This window comes from Hemiscyllium ocellatum (genome assembly GCF_020745735.1).
Source record: "Hemiscyllium ocellatum isolate sHemOce1 chromosome 40 unlocalized genomic scaffold, sHemOce1.pat.X.cur. SUPER_40_unloc_1, whole genome shotgun sequence".
In the NCBI taxonomy this organism is placed as follows: domain Eukaryota; kingdom Metazoa; phylum Chordata; class Chondrichthyes; order Orectolobiformes; family Hemiscylliidae; genus Hemiscyllium; species Hemiscyllium ocellatum.
The window spans coordinates 1225243-1251356 of NW_026867526.1; the positions used below are offsets into that span (position 1 = coordinate 1225243).

The 26114-nt window shown below is 41.3% G+C and overlaps 2 gene segments (V, D, J or C); both read right to left on the reverse strand.

The window, feature by feature from the left end:
• Nucleotides 1-1457: 1457 nt before the first annotated feature.
• LOC132808808 (Ig heavy chain C region, membrane-bound form-like) lies at nt 1458-24577 on the reverse strand. The segment is given in 8 exon segments: nt 1458-1922; nt 2062-2189; nt 7498-7827; nt 8276-8584; nt 10554-10865; nt 13978-14286; nt 24455-24500; nt 24572-24577. Coding segments are annotated over 8 exon segments (1449 nt in total).
• LOC132808800 (Ig heavy chain V region-like) lies at nt 24463-25849 on the reverse strand. The segment is given in 3 exon segments: nt 24463-24545; nt 25184-25588; nt 25717-25849. Coding segments are annotated over 2 exon segments (453 nt in total).
• Nucleotides 25850-26114: the final 265 nt, after the last annotated feature.

Consider the following 26114-nt stretch of genomic DNA (forward strand, 5'->3'; position numbering starts at 1 on the left):
GCCTTATTGTGTACGTTCTCAGAGTTCAGTGTTTGGGTCCTTGTTGTTCCAACCTGTGCTTTGGTCTCTAATGCAAAATTACAGCAAAATATTAACAGCAATTTAAGGTAAAATGTTAGGATATTGGAAGAACAGCATAGAGCATCAAGTTTGACAGAGGGGTTGTGGGAAAGGACGTGGAAAGCAGCAGGGTTTCCAGAACTTCTGATCTCTGCCTTCCCTGATCGAAATCAACCTGTGATTGATCATTTTTGAGGATTGTTATTCATTAATATCAGTGTGTCAGATAGATCTCCGTCTCAGGGAGGGGTGACGTGCTCCTTTGTTTTGTGATGAATTCAGAGAACATACAACAGTAAGGGGGTAAACCCAAAGGGGTGAAGGAGCAGAGGATCCTCCGTGTGTATGCGCACAAATCAGGGAATGGACCATGACACGTGGACAGAAGAGCAAATAAACCCTACTTCATCAATAACACTGCAGAGAACAAACACAAAGCTATTATGTTACACTGAAATCAAACAGTCTCTTGTCTCACCTGGAATATTGCATCTAGTTTCAGGTGCCACATTTTTGACAAAATGCGAAGTTATGAGATTGGGTGTGTGACTGATTCACAACACCATTCCCGGGATGATACACCTCACCAACTCTGAGAAATTGAGAATGTTCTCCTCTGCTGATAGTTCCCAGACTCTGTGAACAGTTGCTATGATTGGTTCTCAATTCCGTCTTGCGTCATATAGATCCCAATGGCTGAATATTTCAGGGACTCATGAGCTCTGACTTGCCTGATCAACATCGACCTCTGATTTATTATTTTTGAGGGTTGCTGTTCAGTAATATCCCTGTATCAGATAGATCCCAGTCTCATTCCCTGGGATTTGACAGGTGTGGTGTGTCAAATAGATCCCAGGAATTCTGCTCCATGAGATTTATGTGTGAGAAAATCTCCAGTTCTGAGAATCCGCCCTTGGATTGTGCACATGTTGCTGTCTGACTACCTGACTGAGCGTTGACATTTTTGGCTGATGAATGTTTCGTTGGGCGTTTTAGGTGGTGAGTTATGCATTACTAACCCAGGCTGTCCGGACATTGGGAGTACATGTAGTTTAGACGGTGTAGAGTAAACTTTCAAACTCCTTTGCCTGCCTTTTATAGGCTTCTGGTGGAGCAAATCTCCTAATTTGTATCATTACGTGACCCGAGGCCGTGACCCTTGGTGCATAAGAGGAAATGTTCTCTAATCATTCTGCCTCTGGAGTGTTCCATCAGGCATATCGTGTGAAAGATGTATTTACATTAGTGGGCGGCATGGCAGCGCAACATTAAACTAAATGACTGGATGAAACACAACCAAACAGAACAAGTGAAAGTATTGGCTGGGAAAGGAGTAGGATGTGGAAAAATGTATGATTACTGACTGGCCTTGAAGAAAGAATGAAGCAAACTCAAGGTTAGTGCATATTCATTCGAGATTTATTAACCATTTCAGAAAGCATTTTTATCCAAAAAGTTGATGTAAAAGCTAACAGAAGTGAATATAATGGCTGGTTGCCACATTGAGACGAGAACACATGCGCTGTGAGGTGGGAATTTTCTGTACATCAGTAACAGTCACAAGAAAGGGAATACAAAGGCTCATCAGAAAGGGTAGGCAACCATTCTGAGTAAGGAACAAATAAAAACAAAACAAATGGGCTTCAAACAACAGGGAAGCTACAAATTCTTCCAACCACAACCATCTCAAAGATATCAAAGTAAAAACAAAAATCCATCAATAATTGTCTCAGTTACACACTGATAAACTGAAGTGATCTCACTGTTAGAGTCAGCAACAGGACAGATTGTAGATTGGGAATTCAGAGACCTTGATAAGCAGATCAGGAAAATCAAAGGGGTCCACAATTCATTCACTTAACCTGGAAAAGAAAGATAAAGCAATGACGCAGATATTTATGATCAGGGACTTTCAGATTTAATGTTTATTCAATGGCACACTTAGAGATTTCACAAAACATATTGGGCTGCTTGGCGTGAGAAAGATGTGATTATTCTCACCTTCACCAGAGTGACGGCAGCGCTGTAGAAAATACTCAGGAAGAACAAGGTGATGAACGTGGAAGCAGTTGTCCAGATGTTGCTGTTATCATCCTCATAGTCTTCAATCCAAGTGCGATTTATTGAATCTATGAATATAAAGCCGAGAGAACGCATTTAGATCGTTTATTGATCCAGATCGATCTATGTGCATCCAAGTCATGTAATTAGAGACCATTACATCTTCATAAAGCAGTCAGGTATTTCTCAAGTGTGACTCTTATCTGTATCCATCAGTGCATTATTGACTCTCAGCAAGAAATTACAAATACGAACTGCACATGTTCTTTCTTCATTGTCCATGTCAGAACGTTTTAAATTATTTTTCTTTTAATCTATTATTTCAGGATGCTATTATTTGAGGAATACTTATTAGAATGATTATTTTAATTATATCATTATATTTTAAATATAGGCTGTGACAGCACTTTAGTTGAAAATTGTGGCCATCACTGAATAAAAGTTCAAATGTGATTCTCACCTTTATGTATTGGTGACCAATTGCTTGGCAAATCGTGAATATAAGTGACATCACAGTCAGGACATTGCTTCACATTTTTGTTTGTAGGATCTGTATATTTAGGAATAAGTTTTTGTACATGTGTCCCTTAATTTATTTGACCTACTGCTTGGTGTGTTTGGTTTCCCTTTAATGTTTGTGTATGTGGTTATGAGAGTCTCTTACTTCACTCTTGCCCATGTTGGAGTCTGTGCATGAATAAACATATTCCTGTTCCTTTACTGCTGGTGTGCTCATGTGTTTGTGCACCGAAATTTTGGTCTTTTCACATTGTGTAAGCATCATCATGCTAATATGCCATTTTGTTGCTGCCTATGCTTATCTTGTAATGTCTTTGTGAGTGTTCACTTTTCATGAGTGCTATCTAAAATGTGTGCTTATGTGTCTGTTTCAGGTCCTTAATGTTTATGCTTAATAAATGTTAGCATGCAATGTTATGTTTTGATGGATGTTTATATTTATATGATGATGTTTGCTTGTGTGGCAATCTTTCCCAAACCATCTCCTGAGAAGCTTGTTTGTGTTACTGTGTGTGGATGCTTGCTGATGCTTGTGCCCATTCTCCTTATTTAATAAACGCCCCTCTATTTGTTGATCTATGCACTTGTGTGTCTGCATGTGAGACTCTGAATTTGTGTGTACGTGTGACATTGTATACATGCTGATCAATGTGGTTTAAAAATAACTAATTAAGCTGCCTCTGTCATTGTATGTTTGTGATTCTGAAAATGGGGAAATAATGATATTAATATTTATCTCTGTGCACTTACGTGCCTGTATGAGTTGACATGTGGGAGGACATTTTTCGGAATTTGTATCTGTGTGTTCATGCGTGTATGTCTGTACGCATTGTGCTGTATGAATGTATATGTATTCATGCCCATTTGTGTGTTACCGTGTGTCTATATTTCTCATGGTTATGTGTGAGTACCCCTGTTCATTTGTGCAAATAATTTTCTTTCGGTGTATGTGAGTTTTTGTATGAGCTTAGGTGAGTGTTCAAGTACCACTTGCATGTGTGGCTCTGTGCGAGTATGCGTGTGTGACATCTTATCTATATGCACATTTGAGTGTGCACATAAATATGTGTCTTTAGGTGAGAGCCCATATATGTGTCATTACGTGTGTATTTGCGATCATCTCTCTGTATCTGTTCTTATACCAGACTGCAATTTTTATTATTCTAATTTATTGTTCTAATTTTAATGGATTGCCCATAATTAGATTTGACCTTGGTGTTGTAGGAAACATTTCCCATCATCGTGGAGAGATAAGCGTTTTATGAGCAACTCTTCTGTTGCAGTGATAGAATTTCTGTCTCTGAGAGAAAAGGCGTGAGTTCAAATCCCCACTGCCCCAGAGATAACATTTCTGAATATGTTTATTAGAAAATGTCTACTTGTGTTCTGTATGTGAAACAAAATGATATCAGGTATTCGAATAACAGTAGAGGAAAGTATTGCGAGGATGATTCAGGAGAAGAGTGAAAGTAGCAGGGTGGTTGTTATGGGGGACTTTAACATCCCAGGGATTGACTGGGAAAGCTATAGCTCGAGTTCGTTAGATGGGTCGGTGTTTGTCCAATGTGTGCAGGAGGGTTTCCTGACACAATATGTGGACAGGCCAACAAGAGGTGAGGCCATACTGGATTTGGTTCTAGGTAATGAACCAGGCCAGGTGTTAGACTTGGACGTAGGTGAACACTTCGGGGACAGTGACCACAACTCAGTGACTTTTACGTTAGTGATGGAGAGGGATAAGTGTGCACTGCAGGGCAAGAGTTATAGCTGGGGGCAGGGAAATTATGATGCGGTGAGGCATGACTTAGGATGCGTGGATTGGAAAAATAGGCTTCAAGAGAAGAACACAAATGATATGTGGAGATTGTTCAAGGAACAGCTATTGGGTGTCCTTGATAAGTATGTACCAGTCAGGCAGGGAGTAAAGGTTCTTGTGAGGGAGCCGTGGTTTAATAAGGAATTGGAATCCCTTGTGAAAGGGAAGAGGGCGGCCTATGTAAAGATGAGGCGTGAAGGTTCAGTTGGGGCGATTGAGAGTTATAAGGTAGCCAGGAAGGATCTAAAGAGAGAGCTAAGAGCAGCGAGAAGGGGACATGAAAAGTCCTTAGTTGGTAGGATTAGGGAAAACCCAAAGGCTTTCGATAGGTATGTCATGAATAAAAGGATGACTAGGGTAGGTATCGGTCCAGTCAAGGATAGTAGTGGGAAGTTGTGCGTGGAGGCGGAGGAGATTGGAGAGACACTAAATCAATACTTTTCGTCAGTATTCACTCAGGAACAGGACACTATTGCTGATGTGAATAGTGAGTCACAAGTGATTAGAATGGATGGCCTTGAGGTATGTAGGGAAGAAGTCTGGGGAATACTGGAAAGGATGAAAATAGATAAGTCCCCTGGGCCTGATGGCATTTATCCTAGGATCCTCTGGGAAGCTAGGGAGGAGATAGCAGAGCCATTGGCCTTGATTTTTATGTCACCATTGTCTACGGGAATAGTGCCAGAAGACTGGAGGATAGCGAATGTGGTCCCCTTGTTCAAGAAGGGGAGTAGGGATAGCCCGAGTAACTATAGGCCAGTGAGTCTCACTTCTGTTGTGGGCAAAGTCTTAGAGAGAATTGTAAGGGATAGGATTTATGAACATCTGGATAGCAATAATGTGATCAAGGATAGTCAGCATGGTTTTGTGAAGGGAAGGTCATGCCTCACAAACCTTATTGAGTTCTTTGAGAAGGTGACTAAGGAGGTGGACGAGGGTAAAGCGGTAGATGTGGTGTATATGGATTTTAGCAAGGCATTCAATAAAGTATCCCATGGTAGGCTAAAGCAAAAACTACAGAGGTATGGCATTGAGGGTGCATTAGAGGTTTGGATTAGGAATTGGCTGGCTGGAAGGAGACAGAGGGTAGTAGTTGATGGAATAGGTTCATTTTGGAGTGCAGTTACTAGCGGTGTTCCACAAGGATCTGTTTTGGGACCATTGATATTTGTCATCTTTATAAATGATCTCGAGGAGGGGCTTGAAAGCTGGGTGAGCAAGTTTGCGGATGACACGAAATTCGGTGGAGTTGTGGACAGCGAAGAAGGATGTGGCAGGTTACAGCGGGATATAGATAAGTTGCAGAGCTGGGCAGAAAGGTGGCAAATGGAGTTCAATGTAGCTAAGTGTGAAGTAATTCACTTTGGTAGGAGTAACAAGAAGATGGATTACTGGGCTAATGGTAGGCGACTTGGTAGTGTGGATGAGCAGAGGGATCTTGGTGTCCATGTACACAGATCTCTGAAAGTTGCCACCCAGGTAAATAGAGTTGTGAAGAAGGCATATGGTGTACTGGACTTTATTGGAAGAGGAATTGAGTTCCAGAGTCCTGAGGTCATGTTGCAGTTGTATAAGACTCTGGTGCGGCCTCATCTGGAGTATTGTGTGCAGTTTTGGTCGCCATACTATAGGAAGGATGTGGAGGCATTGGAACGAGTGCAGAGGAGGTTTACCAGGATGTTGCCTGGCATGGTAGGAAGATCATGAGGAAAGGCTGAGGCACTCGGGGCTGTTCTTATTGGAGAAAAGAAGGTTTAGGGGAGATTTATAGAGGTGTACAAGATGATTAGGGGTTTAGATAGGGTAGACACTGAGAACCTTTTTCTGTTAATGGAGTCAGCTGTTACTAGGGGACAGTTTTAAATTAAGGGGTGGTAGGTATAGGACAGATGTGAGGGGTAGATTCTTTACTCAGCGGGTTGTGAGTTCATGGAATGCCCTGCCAGTAGCAGTGGAGAACTCTCCCTCTTTATGGTCATTTAAGAGGGCATTGGATAAGCATATGGAGGTTATTGGGCTAGTGTAGGTTAGGTAGACTTTGGTCGGCGCAACATCGAGGGCCGAAGGGCCTGTACTGCGCTGTATTTTTCTATGTTCTATGTTCTAATTGATCCCATGTGCTCCAGAAAACTGAGACAAAACTATGGAATTCAAACCGGGACAATGCAAACACCAGTTTTGGATTATGGGAATCGATGTTAATCATTTGTTAACAGAGCCAAGCGTGTCCAACATGTTTCAAAGGTATTATTTTGCATGGAAATGTTCAATCTTTGGACAGTAAGCAAGAAGCTGACTGTTCCTGTTAGTAACGGGGTTACATTACAGAGGACATCGACCATGAAAACTCTGCACAGGGAGCAAGAGGACAGACCATTCATCGTTCCCCTCCCCTCTGCTCCACGACAACTTATCTGTCGATTCTCTTTGGTGTGAAAGTGAAGATACATTCTGTCAACTCATGCGCTGGCGCAAGATCCCTGGCAGTTCCCCAGAAACAAAGGTTACATTCAAACTGTTCTGCACTCTTTACGATTGGTATGTTCCAATCAAATTTAATTTTAAAGTGTCTTAAATTTACATTTCCAATTGGTGCAATGTGGCAGTTGAAAACTGACATGAATTTTGTTAGAATGTCCAATCAGGGGAATCAAGAACACCAAGTTCAAACCTCGTGCTCTACCCTTGACATAAAATGGACAGTGTCAGATTTTGTCACAGAGGGATTTAGGATGGATAAGGTACTTGGTGGAATCCTGCAATGAGTGAGCTTTACTCTGTCTCTGACCCAGGGTGTATCTGAGCAGAGAACATTAACTGCACAAGACCCTTGTCCTAGACCTGTTAATAACCCACTTTAACTACACCGATGTAATGTAAGTCAGAGTGAGAAACAACTCATTCAGTATTTACCTCACAACTGGAGGGAAAAGAAACTTTATTACTTCTGTTGAATTATTAAATGCAACTTTGAGATTTTTATTGACATGAATTAACAGTGTCCATCAGTGCAAGTGAAATGTTTACGAAACTCGGTTTACCGCTGGATTTATCGACTGTTCTGTTGATGATCTTCAATGGAATCGCTTCATGTCCCACCACACAGGAGTAAGAAGCACCGCTGGCCCACTCCTCCGCTGTAATGGATAACAGGCTGTAGATGAAGAAGGAAGTGTTGTCACTCTCCGCCATCACCTCGGTGTTCTTGTAGTTACTGGGATTCACCTGCTTGTCATTGTTTGTCCACTTGACGAAGATCTCTCGGGGGGAGAAACCTCTCACTAAACAGGTGAGGGAGAGAAACCTCTGAGCGGAGATTTCTTCTGTTGGTGGCAGGAGGACCGACACTGATGGCTCCAGCGGATTAATCACTGCAGAATATTTGAGACAAATATAAATCAACCAAAAGCATCCTGAACCAATATCACAATTTCACTCAATATTAAAATACGTCATTTTAAATTTGGGATTTATTCACTTTCCTTTTCTAAAGGAGCAGTATGGTACACATTCTGTTCAGTAAAAAAAGTAAAGTGAAAGTTGCCTCCATGTTTCCAGCCCACAACAAGGGCATTCTGTCCAACTGTCATTGCTGATGGTGACATCACAACCCAGGTTACTTCCCACCTTATCTGACTTAATCAGAATACAATATCCTTTGGTCCATCTTTTTCTTAATCAGCTACTTAGCTATCCTGCCTTCAGATGCATCATTAATGCTCCCAACGGTGTTTGTTCATTACCAGTGAAAGCCTGCCATTGATGTAACTGGATCTGGATTCCACATGGGATGCTTTGTGTTTTAATCTCACCGCTCACCTTTCTCCTTGTGGATGGAGTCTCTCAGCGGAGTCGGTAGATTCTGATGGTACACCACACATTCAAAAGTAACGCCACTCAGCCAGGCTTCAGTAGAAATGTCTAATTTGCTGATCACGCTGTCGGGATTCTGTCCAGGCTGGTCAGCAATCTCTGATTTCAGAGGCTTCTTTTCTTGTTTCCAGGTCACGTTGACTCCAGAAGGAAGATTGGACACAACGCAGGTTAACGTCACTGTCGCCTCCAGTAAGACTTGTTCTACTGGCGGTGGGAGGATTTTAACGGTGTTAGGGTGGCACTCGGTATCTTCTATGAAACAAAAATCAAAGTCAATGAAAAATGCCCCTTTATGATACAAACACCCAATCTTCAGATTACTTCTTCACAGGGTGAAGACACCACCTTCAAAATGGCAACTCCAACCATTGCTGAAACGATGCTTACTATTGTTGATGTATTTTGATTTGTGAAAGCATTTGTGATTACCTATGACATACCCTGTGTCATTATTCCTAAAGAACACTGGCTTTGTAACAAGTGACACCTGTGAAAAAAGTAAAATCATCGAAGATACCATTATGTAACCCATGGAATTACCTTTCTTTCAGAGTTTGTCTCTCACTTAAGACCATCTATTGATACTTGTGACAAGAGTAATCTGAATATAATGAGTTCAATTCCATGTTCATAACCCTTAGGTGTAAGTGCTGCTGGTCACGCTGACTGCTAAATCACATCCCAAATTTCGGACAAATTATAATAAATAATAATTATTCTCTTTGCAGAGTTCTAAAGTGTTACAGGAGCGGTGAATAGCCATGGAAATTCTGTTCATTATATTTAACGTGATCAAAAATACTTTGCGTTATTGGTGTGATGTCATTCTCTAATTTATGTCATTGTTCCTCGTGGGCTGAGTTTGGAGTAGATCTGAAAACAAGGCACTGAGTACAGCATTGGATATCGAGAAGGACACCCATCTCCTTAAGTCTTTCCCTCCATTCAGTTCGTTCATGACTGGTCTGTACTTTCACTTTATTTACCAAGCTGCATTTTTAAAATTTCTTCATAGAGCAGGGGAGAAAAAAAACAAACAAAAACGTCTTAAATTAATCTACAAACGTGATGGAAATGTACACTAATATTACAGACATCCACTACCCACTGTGTAAACATCACCACCCTAAACCAGGCTAAATCAGCCTGTCTCGAGTTCCTCGTTCATTCATCCCTTTTGTAGCATTCTTACCAGAATTTATTCTCCTGCCTCATCCACTACTTACAGAGAGCATCTTAAAGAAGCTCAGTGAGACCACGTTTATCCCAGTTCATCAAATGTGATACCCACTTGGTCTGTGGTCTGATCCCATAAATGTAGTTAAAGAGCTCAGTACCAGATAAAAATCGATGTCGTACAATGTCCAAGGCCAACAGGTCATTCCTGATCAGGGAATGAAGCATTGAACGCATTCTGATTTACTTTCAAGTAAGGGTCACTGCATATTTTAACCACGTCATTTTGAGACCACATCATCATAAGATAGAGGATCAGAATAAGGCTGTTCGGCCAATCCAGAGTTTAGGTCAGAATGATGCTGGAAAAGCACAGCAGGTCAGGCAGCATCCGACGAGCAGGAAAACCGACGTTTCGGGCTAAAGCCATTCTACTGTCTTCTCCCCACACGAAACAAGAGCCGAACTATCTCTGGCTTGAATATACACAATGGCCTGGTCTCCACAGCCCTCTGCAGCAACAAGTTCCACAGATTCATCACCCTCTGGCTGAAGAAATTCCTCCCCATCTCAGTTCTAAACGGTGCCCCTTTGACCCTGAGACTGTGCCCTTAGGTCCTAGTCTCGCCTACCAGTCAAAACGTCTATTCCACGTTCACTCGACCTCAGTCTCTCAGTATTTTTTATGTTTCAATTAGATATCTCTCCAATATTCCCCTCCACCCCCAAACTTATCCTTGAAGCCACTACCAGGCAAGGATTCAGCACTCTGAATGCCTCTCCCAGCAAGGTCAGGCAACAAACTATTTAACAAAGCTCACTGTCTATATATCTATCTTCAACAGAGAGGAAACATGCTTTTCTGACTTGCCAAAATGTTGAATTATGAGCAATGCTAATGTAACACTCAAACCGAAATGAGATACGTGACATGTGGGGAAACGAGAAGCTGTACCTTGCTGTTTACTACGCCTGATAAATTAGTGTGTTTGATTCACATCAGAGTTCAGAGTGATTTGTAGCTCTCTCAGTATGTGTCTCTTACCCTGGAGTGCGGTGATGTTTTTACTTTGAATGTTGTCTTCATGAGTGACCTGGCAGGTATAGACTGCGCTGTTGTACCATTCACCATAAGGGACCATCAGCCGACTCGTCACCGAGAAGTTCCCGTTCGCCTCACACACGGGAGACATGAAGAAGCCAGAATCCAAGAGTCGGCCATTTTTCAACCAACTCACGGAGATTGACTTCGGATGGAAATCGATGATTGAACAGACAATGGTTGCAAACTTGCTGCTTGCGATTTCTTCACTGGAGCTCACAGTTAGGAGAAGAGTTGGTGGGAGAGGACCTCTACCTTTAGGAAACACATCGCATAAATTATCTGATGAATTTCATAACAAATACAATCAGTTCTCATATATCAAGGTTTCTTGTGGTTAATGGATACAAGAATCATAATTGTGCAGAGTGCTGGAGAAGCTGGGATCCACACAGAAAGATCATCAGGACAATGTGAAAGGCTAAAATTATAGGACACAGCAAGGGAGTCAAGGAGGCATAGAAACTGTAGACCGGTAACATCAGAAGGGAGATAGCAATGTTGGATGGTATTCGTTTTAATGACAGAGTCTGATGAACAAGGCAGATGAATTACCGCCATAAATGAGGAAATGATGCGGTTGCTATCACGGAGACATATTGAGAGATGGGCAGGAGTGGCTATTCAATATTCCAGGATTTAGTGCCTTCAGGCGAGACAGGGAAAGATGGAAAAGGATAGCGGCGGGGGTTTGCGGCACAGAATGTTGCTTCTGTCACAATTCTGACAAGAGTATTTTAGGCTGTAAATAGAAATGAAATAATGGATACCTCCTCGAACAAAGGCAAATGGACAGTACCTCAAAACCAAAATCCAGCAAACATCACTACTGGGAGAACACGATAGACCGTACTATAGGTCCAAAAGACCAAGTGCAAATACATGGGCAAATTTCAGAGAAATGTAAATTAAATAGGGGATTGAGAAAAGAGGTTTTTAACTTCCTCAGAATAGGCTTGGATATTCATTGTGTCAAAAGTTGAGAGGGAGCACAATTCTGAAAATGCCCCCAGGAGAATATTTTAACAAAGTATGTGTTAATACAGAGAATTTTAATCCAGACCTTGCAAGAAAGGGGTGAACCTGGACTTAACTTTTGGAAATGAAGTCGACCCAGTGGGTAAAACATCAATGGTGGTGCACTTTGCAGACAGTGATCGTAAATCAGTTGGATTTCAGATTGTACTGCAACGGAATAGAAATTGTCCCAAAGTTCTGAAAAGGGGAAGGACAATTTTAGTAAGATCAGGTAATGACTTAACCAGAGTGGATTGGAAGCTGACACTTATTGGTAAATCTGAGTCAGAGCAGTGTGACACATTTAAGAAAGAGATAGGAAAATCACAGGGAGGACATTTCCCAGGAACCCACTGAATGGGACCAAGAATGTAGCGGGCTCTGGACACCAAAGGGCATGGAGGGTGAGATAAAGAGAAACAAGGGAGGCTTCCGGTCTATACTGAAATCTCAAAACAATAGAAATTAGTCTGGAGTACAGAACGTGCAAGGGGGAGTTTGAAAGACAAAGGAATTAGAAGAGCAAAGGGGACCATGAGAAAATAATAGCAGTCAAAATAAAGGAAAATATTTTTAAAAGTTACAGGCTCATTCATAATAAAAGAATGATTCGGGAAACAGTAATGCCCATTAAGTGTTATTATTGGAGTGGAGCCGGAGGATTAGGTTGTGGTCAAAACGAATGTGTTGTGTCAGTGTTCACTAGTAAGACGGACAATGTGGGGACAGAAATCATGGAGGGGTGTTGTGATGTACTTTCAGAAATTAGGACACATGATGTGATCTTCTGTGTTGTCTTGATGAATGAAAAGTGGTTATATTTCCAGGGCAGATGAAAAGTATACCAAGCGGTTGAGCGATGCAAAGGATGAAATAGTTGGGTCGCTGACAATAATTTAGAATTACTGCCTGGCCACAGCAGTTGTGCCAAGTGAGTGTAGATCAGCCAACGTTGCACTGTTACGCAGGACAAAGTAAGGGGTAAATAATGAAAACACAGATCTGTCAAGCTAGTCACAGTGGTAGGGAAACTATTGAAAAGTGAAATTAGTCTTCATTTGGAAGATAAATCAACAATTTTCAGCACGGTTTTATTGAGAGAAAGTCATGTGTAACAATTTGATAGTAGTTTTCAGAGAGATAACTCGATGTACAGATGATAGCAATAATCAGAGCCAATGGGATCCGAGTTAATTTGACAGATTGGATCTCGAACTGCCTGAGTGATGGGAGCAGGGGATAATAGTCATCGGGTATCTGCGTGACTGGAAATCTATGTCTCCTGGTGTTCTGTAGGGATTGGTGTTGATTTCCATGTTATTTCTCTGACATACCAATGATTGAGACTCAAATTTAGGAGGATTAACCAGTGAATTCACAGATGAAATGAAAACTGTCATGTTGGTAAGTCATGAGCATTATGGCTTTAGATTGCAGGAGGATATAAAAGAGTTGGTTGTATGTGAAGAGAAGTTGCAAATGGAAATTATTCTGGATAAATGTAAGGTGATGGAATTCGGCAGAAGAATCTGTGAGGTATGACATTTTGAATGGTGGAACCCTGGAAAGGCCTGAGGATCTTTGGTGCATGTACCCACCGATCCCCTATAGTACTGTGTCGTCTGGATAAAGAGACTAAGAAGGTGGGAGGATATTTGCTTTTATTAGCCTAGACATTGACAATGAAGAATAGGGAGATGATACTGGAACTTAATAGAACACTGGTTAGGCCATATTGAAGCGTTGTGTGCATGTTATCGAAGGAATGTGATTACATTACACTGAAGGCAGTATTGATGAGATTTGCCAGGATCTTGCCTGGGTTGGAGGGTTTTAGTTATGAAACTAGATGAGATAGACAGGGGTTTTCCTTGGAGCAGAGGAGAGTTAGGGAGAAGATTATCATGATGTCTAGAATTATTTTAGGCATAGACTGGGTAAACTGGATCAAACCTTTCCCCTTGATGGAGAGATCAATGCCTCAGGGGCACAGGGTGAAGGTAAGGCCAGGAGGTTCCAAGTGGATCTCAGGGGAAAACAAAATCAAACAGAGGGTGGTGTTAGCCTGGAGCTCAGCACCTATAAGTCATGTAGAAACTGAGCCCCTCATAATAAGTATGAAGTATTGAGATGCATCCTTGCAAGGGCAAGTCACACAAGGCAATGGATCATGTGCTGGCACATGGGACTGGAATAGTTAGGTGGCTGTTATTGACAGGCGTAAACTGGATGGATCAAAGGGCCTTTTTTCCTGTGCTGTATAAGGTGATTCTGTGAAAATGGTTATAAATAATGCCTTATTCATATTAATCCCAGATGCTCTGTTTATCTCAGTTCCCACAATACGTACCACATGGCATTTCTTTGCTCTTGTGTGAGTGTGACCCGCTGTGTTCAACCTCACAGTAGATTTTGCTGGGGCAATCTACCGCTGACCCGGGCAGGGTTAACTGGCTGCTCAGGGTGTAGGTTCCCTTCTTGTTTCTCACTGATGGGTAAGTCTTCAATCCATCCGTGATTAGCTCCCCACCTTTCTTCCAGGTTACCTTGGTGACGTCAGGGGAATAGTCCATCACCAAACAACCAAAGATTGTCGAATCGGTGTTGTGCCCCTCACAGGAGGAGACCAGGCCATAAAGCGTGGGGGGAGATGGTGTCTCTACAATAGAATGACCAATTGAGCATGTTAGTTTCTGTTAATTTGACCTTATCAGTTACTCAAATGTATCCTCAGCTGTAACCGTTTGCCAGTATGCTCCCGCTGAAGTCTACAGCATAACTGGAGTTTATTTTTGTTTCCTACCAGTTGCTGATCATGATCATTGGTTCCCTCTTTAGGAACATGCCCTCGACCTTGAACATTGCCATATCATTTAGGAAGAAGAACATCCTGATCCCACCCCAGGAACTGTTTGAAGATCTCACCAACTGACACTTTCATTGGATTGCTGTGAAGAGCAGAGAAGTTTCACAAAATACAAACCAAGGAAATGCAGATTCATTGAAATTCTACAGTGTAGACAAACAGGCCATTTGGCCCAACAAGTCCACACCCACCCTCTGAAAAGAAACACATCCAGACCCATTCCCCAACCCTATTATGCTACAGTTAACCCTGACTAATGCACCTAACCTCCCAATCACTGAACACAACATTTGCAATTTCCCCAGCTTGTACATCTTTGGACTGTGGAAGAAAATGCAGACAGATATGGGGAGGAAGTGCCAACTCCACAGACAGTCACCCGAGGCTGGAATGGAACCCGAGTCCCTAGCACTGTGAGGCAGCAGCGCTAACCACGGAACCAGCATGCCGCCCCACTAGGTACCCTGCTGCTGGAAATACCCAACAGCTGGCAGTACCCCCGGAGAGAAATCAGAGTGAATCATAGAACATAGAACAGTACAGGGCAGTACAGGCCCTTTGGCCCTCGATGTTGCGCTGCTCTGACATACTAATATGAAGCCCATCCCACCTACACTATTCCATGTACATCCATATGCCTGTCCAATGACAACTTAAATGTATTTAAACTTGGCAAATCTACGCCCGTTGCAGGCAAAGCATTCCATACACTTACTACACAATGAGTAAAGAAACTACCTCTGCCATCTGTCTTATACCTATCTCCCCTCACTTTAAAGTTGTGTCCCCTCGTGTTTGCCGTCCCCATACTTGGAAATCAGGTCCAGTGAGCCTTCCTCACTTATCACTGCAAGGCAGAATGTTCTCTCTGGGAGGAAGGTCACAGCAGCAGCAGCAGCAGCAGCAGCAGCAGCACAGGCAGGAGCTGAGCACTGGGACGGGGAGGATGGCTGTCACGGCTGAACTCAGGCCAATTGGCTGGAAGTTGAAACATCTCATTTACAATGATCTGAATTCTGGCGGCCTCTGAAAAATGGAGGACCATTAAGGTTCAGAGACTTTGGACTGTTACAGCTGAGTATTTACGTAAATATGATTTGAGAAATGAACAAGTAATCTTTAACTTTAATAACTATCAAACTGATACGCAGTTCACCACCAAACCTCATCTCTCAGACTAACCACTGCACTTACTCTGCCTAGACCTAAATTTCCACTCACATTGACAAACCCTACCCTGCTATACACCCATTCATGCCCGGAACACACAACCCCTATCACACAAAACACATCCAAGGCAATCCATATTGGTAGTGTAGCTGAGCAGAGAGATCTCGGTGCCCATGTACATAGATCCCTAAAAGTTGCCAGCCAGTTTGATAGAGTTGTTAAGAAGGCATACTTTGTGCTGGCTTTCATCGATAGAGGGACTGAGTTTCAGAACCATGAGGTTAGGTTGCAGCTGGACAAAACTCTGGTGTGGCTACACTTGGAGTATTGTGTACTGTTCTGGTCACCACATTATAGAGAGAATGTGGAAGCTTTGGAAGAGTTCAGAGGAGGTTTACCAGGATGTTGTTTGGTATGGCGGGAAGGTTTAATGAGGAAAGGATGAGGGTCTTGAGGCTGTTTTTGTTTGAGAGAAGAAGGTTGAGAGGTGACTTAATTGAGACATAAAAGATAAACAGAGGGTGGACAGTGAAAGTTTTTTTCCTTGAATAGTGATGGCTAGCAGGAGAGGACATAGATGACAGATGTCAGAGGTTGTTTCTTTACTCAGAGAGTAGTAGGGCCATGGAACGCACTGCCTGCAACAATAGTACACTCGCCAACTTTAAGGGCATTTAAAAGGTCATTGGATAAACATATGGATGAAAATGGAATAGTGTAGGATAGATAGGCTTCAGATTGGTTCCACAGGTCAGCGCAACATCGAGGGCTGAAGGACCTGTACTGCACTGTAATGTTCTATATTCTATATTCCAGATGGACATATGATCTCAATCCCTTTCAGTCATTTACACTCCTGCCATCCTGCACCTGGCCCATAGCGAATCTGGCCCTGACTGGACCTGGCACCATCATTTTCACAACCTCTGACAAAAGCCCACTACCCAAGACATGACCTCAGCCCTTGATCACTGACCTCTCATCTTACCCAAGACAACCTGTGCACATTGCATCCTAGCTCCGCTGGCATCTGTGCTTTACAACCTACCATTTTGCCAGACTCCGAGCTTTGCATTTTGACAACACGTCCACCTGTCACTTCATTCCAGTGACCTTCCACCCCCGAAACATCCTGGCACTCTGCCCACCTCTACACTAACCAGCCTGGCATCCTGCCCACCTCTCCATAAACCAGCCTGGCAAAGACAGACCTCCTGCATTTCAGCTCAAACTACCCCTCACCTACCAAGCACAATTCAACCAAATTATCCTGTGACCATTACCATTTACCTTGATGCCACCTTTTGCCAGACAGAGTGCACGCAAGCTTACCCAGCAGCCAGCCAACCAGCCTCCCAGCCCAAACTCTCCCACATGCCCAATCTAGCCCCTCACTTGCTCACCACCTTCCAACTTTAAGCCTCCTCCACCATAAAGTCAGTGAGACATAAAGTCGTACAGCACAGAAACAGTTCCTTTGGTCCAGCCCAGCCATGCTGACCAGAGTTCCCAAATTAAACTCATTCCACTTGCCTGCCTTTGGCCCATATCCATCCAGACCGATCCAGTTCCTGTAGCTGTTCAAATGTCTTCTCAATGTGGGACCGATCTCTGCACTTCCCGCTTCCTCTGGCAGTTCATTCCAATGTTTTGGACAGTTACAACATGAAGCCCTAACTCCTGCACTCAGTGCTCTGACCAATGAAGGTACATGTGCCAAACACCTTCAACACACTAGGTACTTGAGACAACGCTTTCAAGAATCGATGAGTCTTGAATCTATGAATTTCTGTGGTGGAGAATTCCAAAAGAATTCACCATTGTTTTGTTGAACAGGAAACAATCAGGTTCAATGTTATCGAGTGTTGGGAAACTGGTGAGCAGCAAGATTAATCATGATCCCATGAATGGAATAGCCTTCTAGAGAGGCCGAGATGCCTTCTTCAGCTTCCATTTTGCATGCTGACATGTCCCTTCGGCAGCATGTTCCAAAATTGTGATCCTTGAGGATAAGGGCACACATGCATGTAAAGCTTGCCTCCAAATCAGACTTCAACTTGACTCTCAACTATTTCCCTGCCCGTTTCCTCTTCCTCAATCACAGCCATGGGACTCACTTCCTAACAGCGCTGTGAATGTGCTAATACCACACAAACTTCAGCAATTCAAATAAACTGATGACAACTGGTTTCTCAAGGCGATATAAAAAGTCTGACACTTCCACACCTGTCTAGAGATTCAAACAACCACTGGAAGAATTGAAAATGATTTGATGCACTTGTGTGTCTACACAAGATGACATGGTTTCCTTTTTTAAAAATCACACAACACTAGGTTGTAGTCCAACAGGTTTAATTGGAAACAAACTAGCTTTCGGAGCGTTGCTGATAAAGGAGCGTCGCTCCGAAAGTTGGTGTGCTTCCAATTAAACCTGTTGGACTATAACCTGGTGTTGTGTGATTTTTAACTGTGTACACCCCAGTCCAAAACCGACATCTCCAAATCATGGTTTCCTTTTGTGTGATTTGACTGTGTTTTCACTGAATGAACAGAGCTATTTCTTAATCATATAATAGGAATGAAGCTTCCCTCATTTTTAGCAACTGCTGAAAATGTGTTGCTGGAAAAGTGCAGCAGGTCAGGCAGCATCCAAGGAGCAGGCAGTATCCAAGGAGCCCTTCCTGAAGAAGGACTCATGCCCGAAACGTCGATTCTCCTGCTCCTTGGATGCTGCCAGACTTGCTGCACTTTTCCAGCAACACATTTTCAGCTCTGATCTCCAGCATCTGCAGTCCTCACTTCCTCCTCATTTTTATCAAGGCAATCACACATTATATTTCTTTATTCCAGGGAAGTATAGTGTTAAATTAATGAAATATGATGATTGGGATGTTTCAATTGGAAATTGTCAGAGATTTAAAGTTTACTTTCATGAGCAATTAATTCCAGCCTCATTGTGTCACTGTACTCACAGGAATGTCTTTCAGAAATAGTGTCTCCCTTTGTTATGGGCAGTCGAATCAGTAAATCTGGGATAGTTTTTGCTTGTTAAAGAGTTTTAGCCAAAGGGAGACCTGGGGATTGAGCTCACAGATGCACCATGATCTAAGTAAGTGGTGGAACAGCTCGAGGGGCTGAGTGCCCTCCTCTTGTTCCTACCTTTCTATCATTGTGTCATTCATTAAGCTAGCACTGGCCGTGAATACTTGTTATTAAAATATTTCAACAAATTAATTGTTTGACACGTGCTTTAAAAAAAAACTTCTGTTGATTATTTGGAACGGGATCATTGACATTCTCTATTTGAGTGATCAAAATAACTTCCACCCAATTACAGCAGCCACTGCACTCTGCAGTGTGTTGTTACTTCATAGTAGTTTCTTGTGAAACTACAGCTCGAGATCAGGGCACTCAAATTCAATAATATCTCTGAACATTCGCAATTTGTTCAAATGCATCTTTTCTCTGAAGAACGTGTTTAATCGAACAGAACTTTTTTCAATGAAACAACAAACTTTAAATGCTAGAAAACCAAAATAAAGACAGAAACTTCTGAAGAAACTCAGCAGGTCTAGCAGCTCCTGTGGAGAGAAGGCAAGGTTAACCTTTCGCATCCAGAGACCCCTCTTCACCAAATTGTTTTCATGTTTTTGGCACAAGAGCTCACATCTGTTGAGATAAACAGTGATTACGTTGGCTTGAGTCCTGTTGGAAAAAGAATTCTTAGCAGAGGTACTGGATGGTCTGAGATAGCAATGGAAGACCAACTGAAAAGCTATCACCATCTGCTGCAAGTGTTGGATCAGCAGAACCCTCACCGTACTGAACTATCAAATTCAGCTACAGCACTGGTTTAATATAAAGTAAAACAGCCTCAGCATAATCTCATCAAATATACTTTGAAAATGATTCATTCGGGATTAGTTATAAATGATATTGTTAGAACAGCAAGTCAAAAGCTGGGATTTCTTTGAGCACTTACTCCATTAACCCCATCTAGCGATGCCCAAAAGCTTGTGAACAAATATTGATCTGGAAAAAGCTGCTAACCACCAAAATTCTGTTTAATATCTAAGAGACACAAGTCAGGACAGAGATTGAATAGATTTCACTGGCCTCTGTGAGTGGAATTCCAACAAACACCCAAACATCTCAATCTGCTTTCTTGCATTGAAGTAACCTGATAAGAGATGGTGTTACATACCTCTCTAACAGGTGGTAAGTGAACACAGACCACCTGGCACAGAATCAGGGACCCTCCTATAACTTCACAACAGACCTGAACACAATGAGCTCGACACTATCACGGAGAACATAGCCCACCTGTTTTGACAGTACATAAACCATGTTAGTTATTAACACCTTCCAACAACTAGGGATTGTTCCAGAATGTTTGTACAATGAAAGTAACGTTTCAACATTTATCCAAGAATACTTTGACAGCAGCTCCAAATTGTTCAAACTCTATGGGAACTACAGAGGAATAAAACTAGGAATTGCATTGCCATCAATTCACTGTCACTGGATTCCAACCTCGAACTCCCTTCCTCTTTCCGCTGTGAATGTTGCTGCACTAGACGGTCTACTTAGTTTGAGAAAGTTTAAAATGTTTTGAAGTGTAATATTACTGTTGCCAGTGACATTAAAAGCTGATAATAGGTTTTCAAATAATAAGGTGCAAAAAAATTCTGATTCTGCATTGTGCCACGAAACATGTCCTGCATAACTGAGGCACAAAGAAAATATGCAGCATATTTCCCTCTGCCTCGCTCAATCAAATATCTCTTGTTGCCAACAACCAATTTCAGAACTCTTGCTATCTGCCTTTTGTTCCTGAAACGTTCGTTCTGATTGGAACAACTTAGTCAGGGCTCTCAATTCTGAGGCACCTATTGTATTTCTGGCAGATAAAAGTGGTTTTGAAGCGCGAGATGGAATTGAACTGTCTGAGATTCAGGTATCCCAACTGGACAATTTACAAATGGTCAGGACCGTTGGCAAGTTAGTCAGAGATAGCACTGAAACAAACTGTACAACAGACTTAATCCTAGAGGATACATTGCTCAACTCCTCACGTCAAATATATTCACTGTAATTGAATATTCATCAGAAGAATTAACCAGTGGATTAATATGAACGAGAATGTGTTCATAATGAACATAAATAACCACTGAATTAATAAACTTAATAAGTCATTGCATAAATTATTGAGGTGGGAAATATCACCAATTAAAGCACAGATCTGGAGGAAATGGGTTATTCTCTAAATTATTTTTACATATTCTTAAAATGTTCCTTGAACTGTGGAGATTTTGCATGCACTGTATAAACAATACTGCATTCCAGTGTGGAAAGCATTTCTGTTGAAGGAATTAGGGCAAGGTTATTTTCTTGTTAACTGCTTTTAATGAACTAAAATGTTTAAAAAGGTATGAATTGAAAACATGCTTCTGTCTGGAGTTGCCCACTTTAATGGATGTCTAAGTAAATGTGGCACTGCTGCCTCACAGATCCAGGTACCCAGGCTCGGTTCCAGCCTCAGGTGACTGCCTATGTGGAGTTTACACAATCTCCCCTGTGTCTGTGTGGATTTCCTCCCACAATCCAAAGATGTGCATGTCAGGTGAACTGGTCATGCTATATTGTCTATAGTGTTCGGTGCATTAGTCAGGGGTAAATATAGGGTAGGGGAATGGGTCTGGGTGGGTTACTCTTCAGAGGGTCAGTGTGGACTTGTTGGGCCAAATGGCCCGATACATACTGCAGGAAATCTAATCTGAAAGATTGTCACACTTAACTAACGTGAGCAGATTCCTTCTGATCGCTACATTGCAATAAATAGGTCAAGTATATTAATTAAAATAAATATTACTCTATTTTCAGTGTCTGAATAAACAATGTGCTCTGTTATCCTCTAGTTCATGTCTTCTGCAAATTTGTGAACTCTGCATCCGTCTGAACACATCGATGTAAAATGAATTCTCTGCGTTTGCAGCAAGTACTCCCATGGTTTTAAGAGGAGAGTTCCTACAGTAAGGAAACAGGCCATTTGGCCCAACAATTCCACACTGACCCTCTGTTCAGTAAGTAGCCCACCCAGACCCATTCCCCCTAATTTATATTTGCCCCTGACTAATGCACCCTGACATACACATCCCTGAACACTATGGCTGTGCTCAATTGCACAATCACCTGACCTGCACTTCTTTTAGACTGTGGTAGGAAACCAGAGCGCCCGAAGGAAACCCACGCAGACACAGGGAGAATGTGCAAACTCCACACAGGCAGTCACCCGAGGGTGGAATCAAATTTGGGACCCTGGTGCTGTGAGGCAGCAATGCCAATCACTGAGCCACCATGCTGCCCTGCGAGTTCATGAGTGGATTACTTTAATTAATTCGAAATTTGGCCTTGGTCACATAACTCACTCTCGCAGTTGTTTCCGGAAGAATGACTCCTCAGTTGATATTTTGTTGTAAAATGTAATTATTTATTTAAAATGCACAGATTGGGAACACCTAAAGTACTGTGCAGGTTAAATAATTCAGTTAATGTTTTATTTTTATCCTGCAAATCCAGTTTAATCAGGGACATAACAATTAATTAACTCAAGTTATGTGTGAAACTGATCAAAGCAGTGAAACTGATCTGTTCTTCATAGAATTGAGCAGAATTTCCAAATGGTCTTTGCCAATGATCTTTTCCAGCCAGAAAAATATGTATGTAGTGTACAGCGGAATTGAAAGGTGTTTCTTGATCAATTATAGCACAGTCATGGCATTTTTGCTCAAGAGCAAGAACTATTAGAACATTAGACTTTTGAAATTCTATTTATATTTCTCTATGACTTGCAAACTGTTTAAAGACAGACCTTGTGATTGAACTAGATAGTTGAGTTTTGAATTTGGATTGTAAAGCATGGATTCGATTAATCCTTAATTATTTATTTTAAGTAAAAATGGTGCCTGAAGGTATCTGTTTTCCCTTCATTTCTAAAACTTTGCAATTTGCTTTCACTTAATAAACGAAATAATTTCACTTTATGAAATTTTAACTCGCATGCTGATTGCATTGAATGAGGAAAGAGCAGTTCACTGTCACCAACCGTGTTAACATTGCAAAAACAATGTAGAAACCAGAAACAGTTTCCCAAATATAACACATTTAATGTTACCCAAGCACAGTCCCTCCTCAACAGATCAACGATCACCAGATCACAACACGGTGTGTTTGCAGCAGAACTAGCTCTGCAAACATTTTCAACAGAACCAAGAACATGACGTAACCTCACAAAAAAAACAAATTGAAGTCTATCAAAGCTGCTTAAAATCCACCAAACTAATGATTAAATTGAATAGAAATAACAAGTCATAACAGCAACCTTGTTTGTAGGGGACTTAACACTTAAAGCTGTAACGTTTCTGGCAATAGTTCAATTTATTTCCAACCTGCACACTCTTCCTGATCATGACTATCTTGTGCAGTGCACAGTAGAGTGGGGTTGAAGGCATATATTGATTAATCACTTCATGGTCAAAACAAAATTACTGAATGGACAAATATTACCACATTATAATTTTAAGTTAGTTTCAATTACGTAATCTGATCAATTCTGCAGTTTCAGATTTTAGTCCCAAATTTTATTTTGAATGAGGCTATTCAAAACAAAATTCAGTTCGTTTACAATTAGAACGGAGTTTTTTTTAAAAGTCAACGCATTAAAAACTCGTTTTTTTTTTCATTTCTCACACTTCTGGGTTTCTGCCTTGAGTTGTTTTTCAGACCGTTACAAATAGATGTAATGTTTTCAATCAAGCAGAGAAAAATGTGTCATATAAGTTTAACAAATGCAGAAATGATTCATGAAAACCAAAAGAACTTCACAAATATTGGTAATGAAAAGTAATCCAGAGAGTCAATCTCCTCACCAGAAAGAAAACACCAATTCAGAAAGCATGAAAACGCAGATCAATTTCACAAACTGAATAAGAATCCAATCAACTCAATTCAACAGAATCCAGGAAAATAAAATCAGAATCCAATCAACACAAAACAACAGATTTGAATGAAACATAATCAGAATCCAACCAATTCAATTCAACAGAATCAAATAAAACCATTTCAAAAACCAATCAACAAAATTCAACAAAACTAAGTAAAAACAAAGTCAGAATCCAATCAACACAGTTCAACCCAATCAACTAAAACAAAGCCAAAATCCAATCAACTCAATTCAACAGAATCAAGTAAAACAAACTCAGAATCTAATCAACAGAATGCAATATAGCACCGCAAGAAGCTTTTATGACAGTTTCTAACCTGCTTGTCATCAACAAAATTAACAAAATAAATGAGAAAATATAATCATGGTAAGAACATATATTCAGGAAATGAATCATGATATTTTAGCATATTTTAGTCATGTTTGGTAATATCTTGAACATCTTTGAATTCTTAGCATTTGTTGTTGATAATAAAACTCACAGTCAGGGTGTCACTGGCATTAAACATTATTTATAGCTGACTGATTAAGAGACATTAGGTGTTTCAAGTAACCCAGCCACACAGAATGCCCATCTGATCAAACAATAGAGATACACCGAGCAACTGACTCCATCATCACCATTTTAACTATTTGCTGAGCATTAACTGAAGTCTATAATCAGTCTGAACAAAAATCAATCCGAACCAAACCAAACTCAGCACAGAATCTGAGCTTCATTTAATTCAGAAATTAGTCACATGGATAGAAAGTTTTTAAAAAGTCACTAGGAAAGTTCAAAGTTCTTACCTGAAGTCACAGTCACCATGCTCCCTTGGCCCCAGTAATCAAGATACTCACAGTGTTACGTTCTCTGGACTGAGTCACATAATAACTAGCTCTGCATAAAACAAATCAAAAATCTACCATCATTTTAAATTTTCAGAACCACAGGCAAAATAAAGTCCCGATAAATCTTCATCACATAATTGCGCTAGTGAATTCTGATCATTCTTGATAAATTTTAATACTGTTTTATACTTCACAGAGTAACACATGAGCTGATTCTCAAAATCCCCAACTGGTATATCAATAATTACCCAACCCTTTTCCAAATTAAATAGTGATACTGGCATAAAACCCACAGAACTAATACTGCACTGCAAGTTAAGACGGTTTGTAGAAATAATCACTGACTAGTTTCAAACAATGGAGGCTGAATAGGTTTTTGTATTGATCATAATTGCAGTGCCATTCCAGCTCTCTCACTGTGAGACACGTTGTGTCAAATACTATGACAGACTGTAAACTGTAAAATGCAAATAATTTCTTCACTTCCCAGAAAGCAGTGATTCAGACTCCTCTAAAAATGATTTGGTGCATTATTTCAGCTTTTACTATTCATTGTATTTTGAAAGCTTGGAATACTTTTCCAGGTTTGGTCTGCATTTAACTTGACAATCAACACGAAGAAAGTAGAAAAAAATTATACATTTGTACAAACTAGCCCGACTGGATTGTGTTTAAATTGCATCTCACATTATTTCTCGCTCCTGCCACGGTAGAAATCACCAATTTGAGATAAATCCTTGTCAGTGGTTATTGTATGAGGATGTCGCTGTGCACAACACTGTGACCCGTCTCTTGCACAGTAATAGATGGCGGTGTCTTCGATCTTCAGGTTCCCCATGTCCAATGCGAAAATGTTGTTTGAAGTGTCTTTGGACGCAGTTAATTGACCCTTAATCGCTGGTGCATAGTAACTGCTGGATGAACTATAGTAGCTAACCAGCCACTCCAGACCCTGGCCGGGAACCTGGCGGACCCAGTACATCCAGTAGCTGCTGAGATCGAACCCGCTGGTTTTACAGGTCAGTTCCAGGCTGCCGTCGGGACGGCCAGTCTCTGCCTCTGGCTGGGTCAAAACAATCTCCGAGTGGACACCTTTAAAAAAGACAAGAAATAAACCATGAGCATTAATGCAGATGAAATGATGCCTGAGTCTTTTACATTCCTGAGGTAGACTAACATTGAGACAGTAACAAAGACAGACTTGAACAAAAAACACTCACATGATAAGAAAGTCAGTAATAAACTGAGAAAAATTGTCGACACAATCATTCTGATAACTTCTGGGAAGCGGTTCTGTCAAGATCTTTCTAAACAAAGCCGATCCCGGAGTGTTGAATTACGGTCCAGTGCCTAGGATTTATATGGCCATCGGAAAGGGCAGGCTTACAGCTTCCGCCTGTTGGTTTCCTGCTGGAGGCTGAGACTGGATCCTGGTCTCAGCTTGCACAGCCCCAACACATGGGCTCATGTATTTACCAGGTTACGCTTAAACATGGATATATACACATCTTGGGATATTTATTTTGCTGAATAGCTTCTTTGGGAGTTTTTTTTTAAATGGTGGGAGTAAAATTGAGTAGCTTCAGGTCTGTTTCACATGATAGTTGCAAGTATTTTG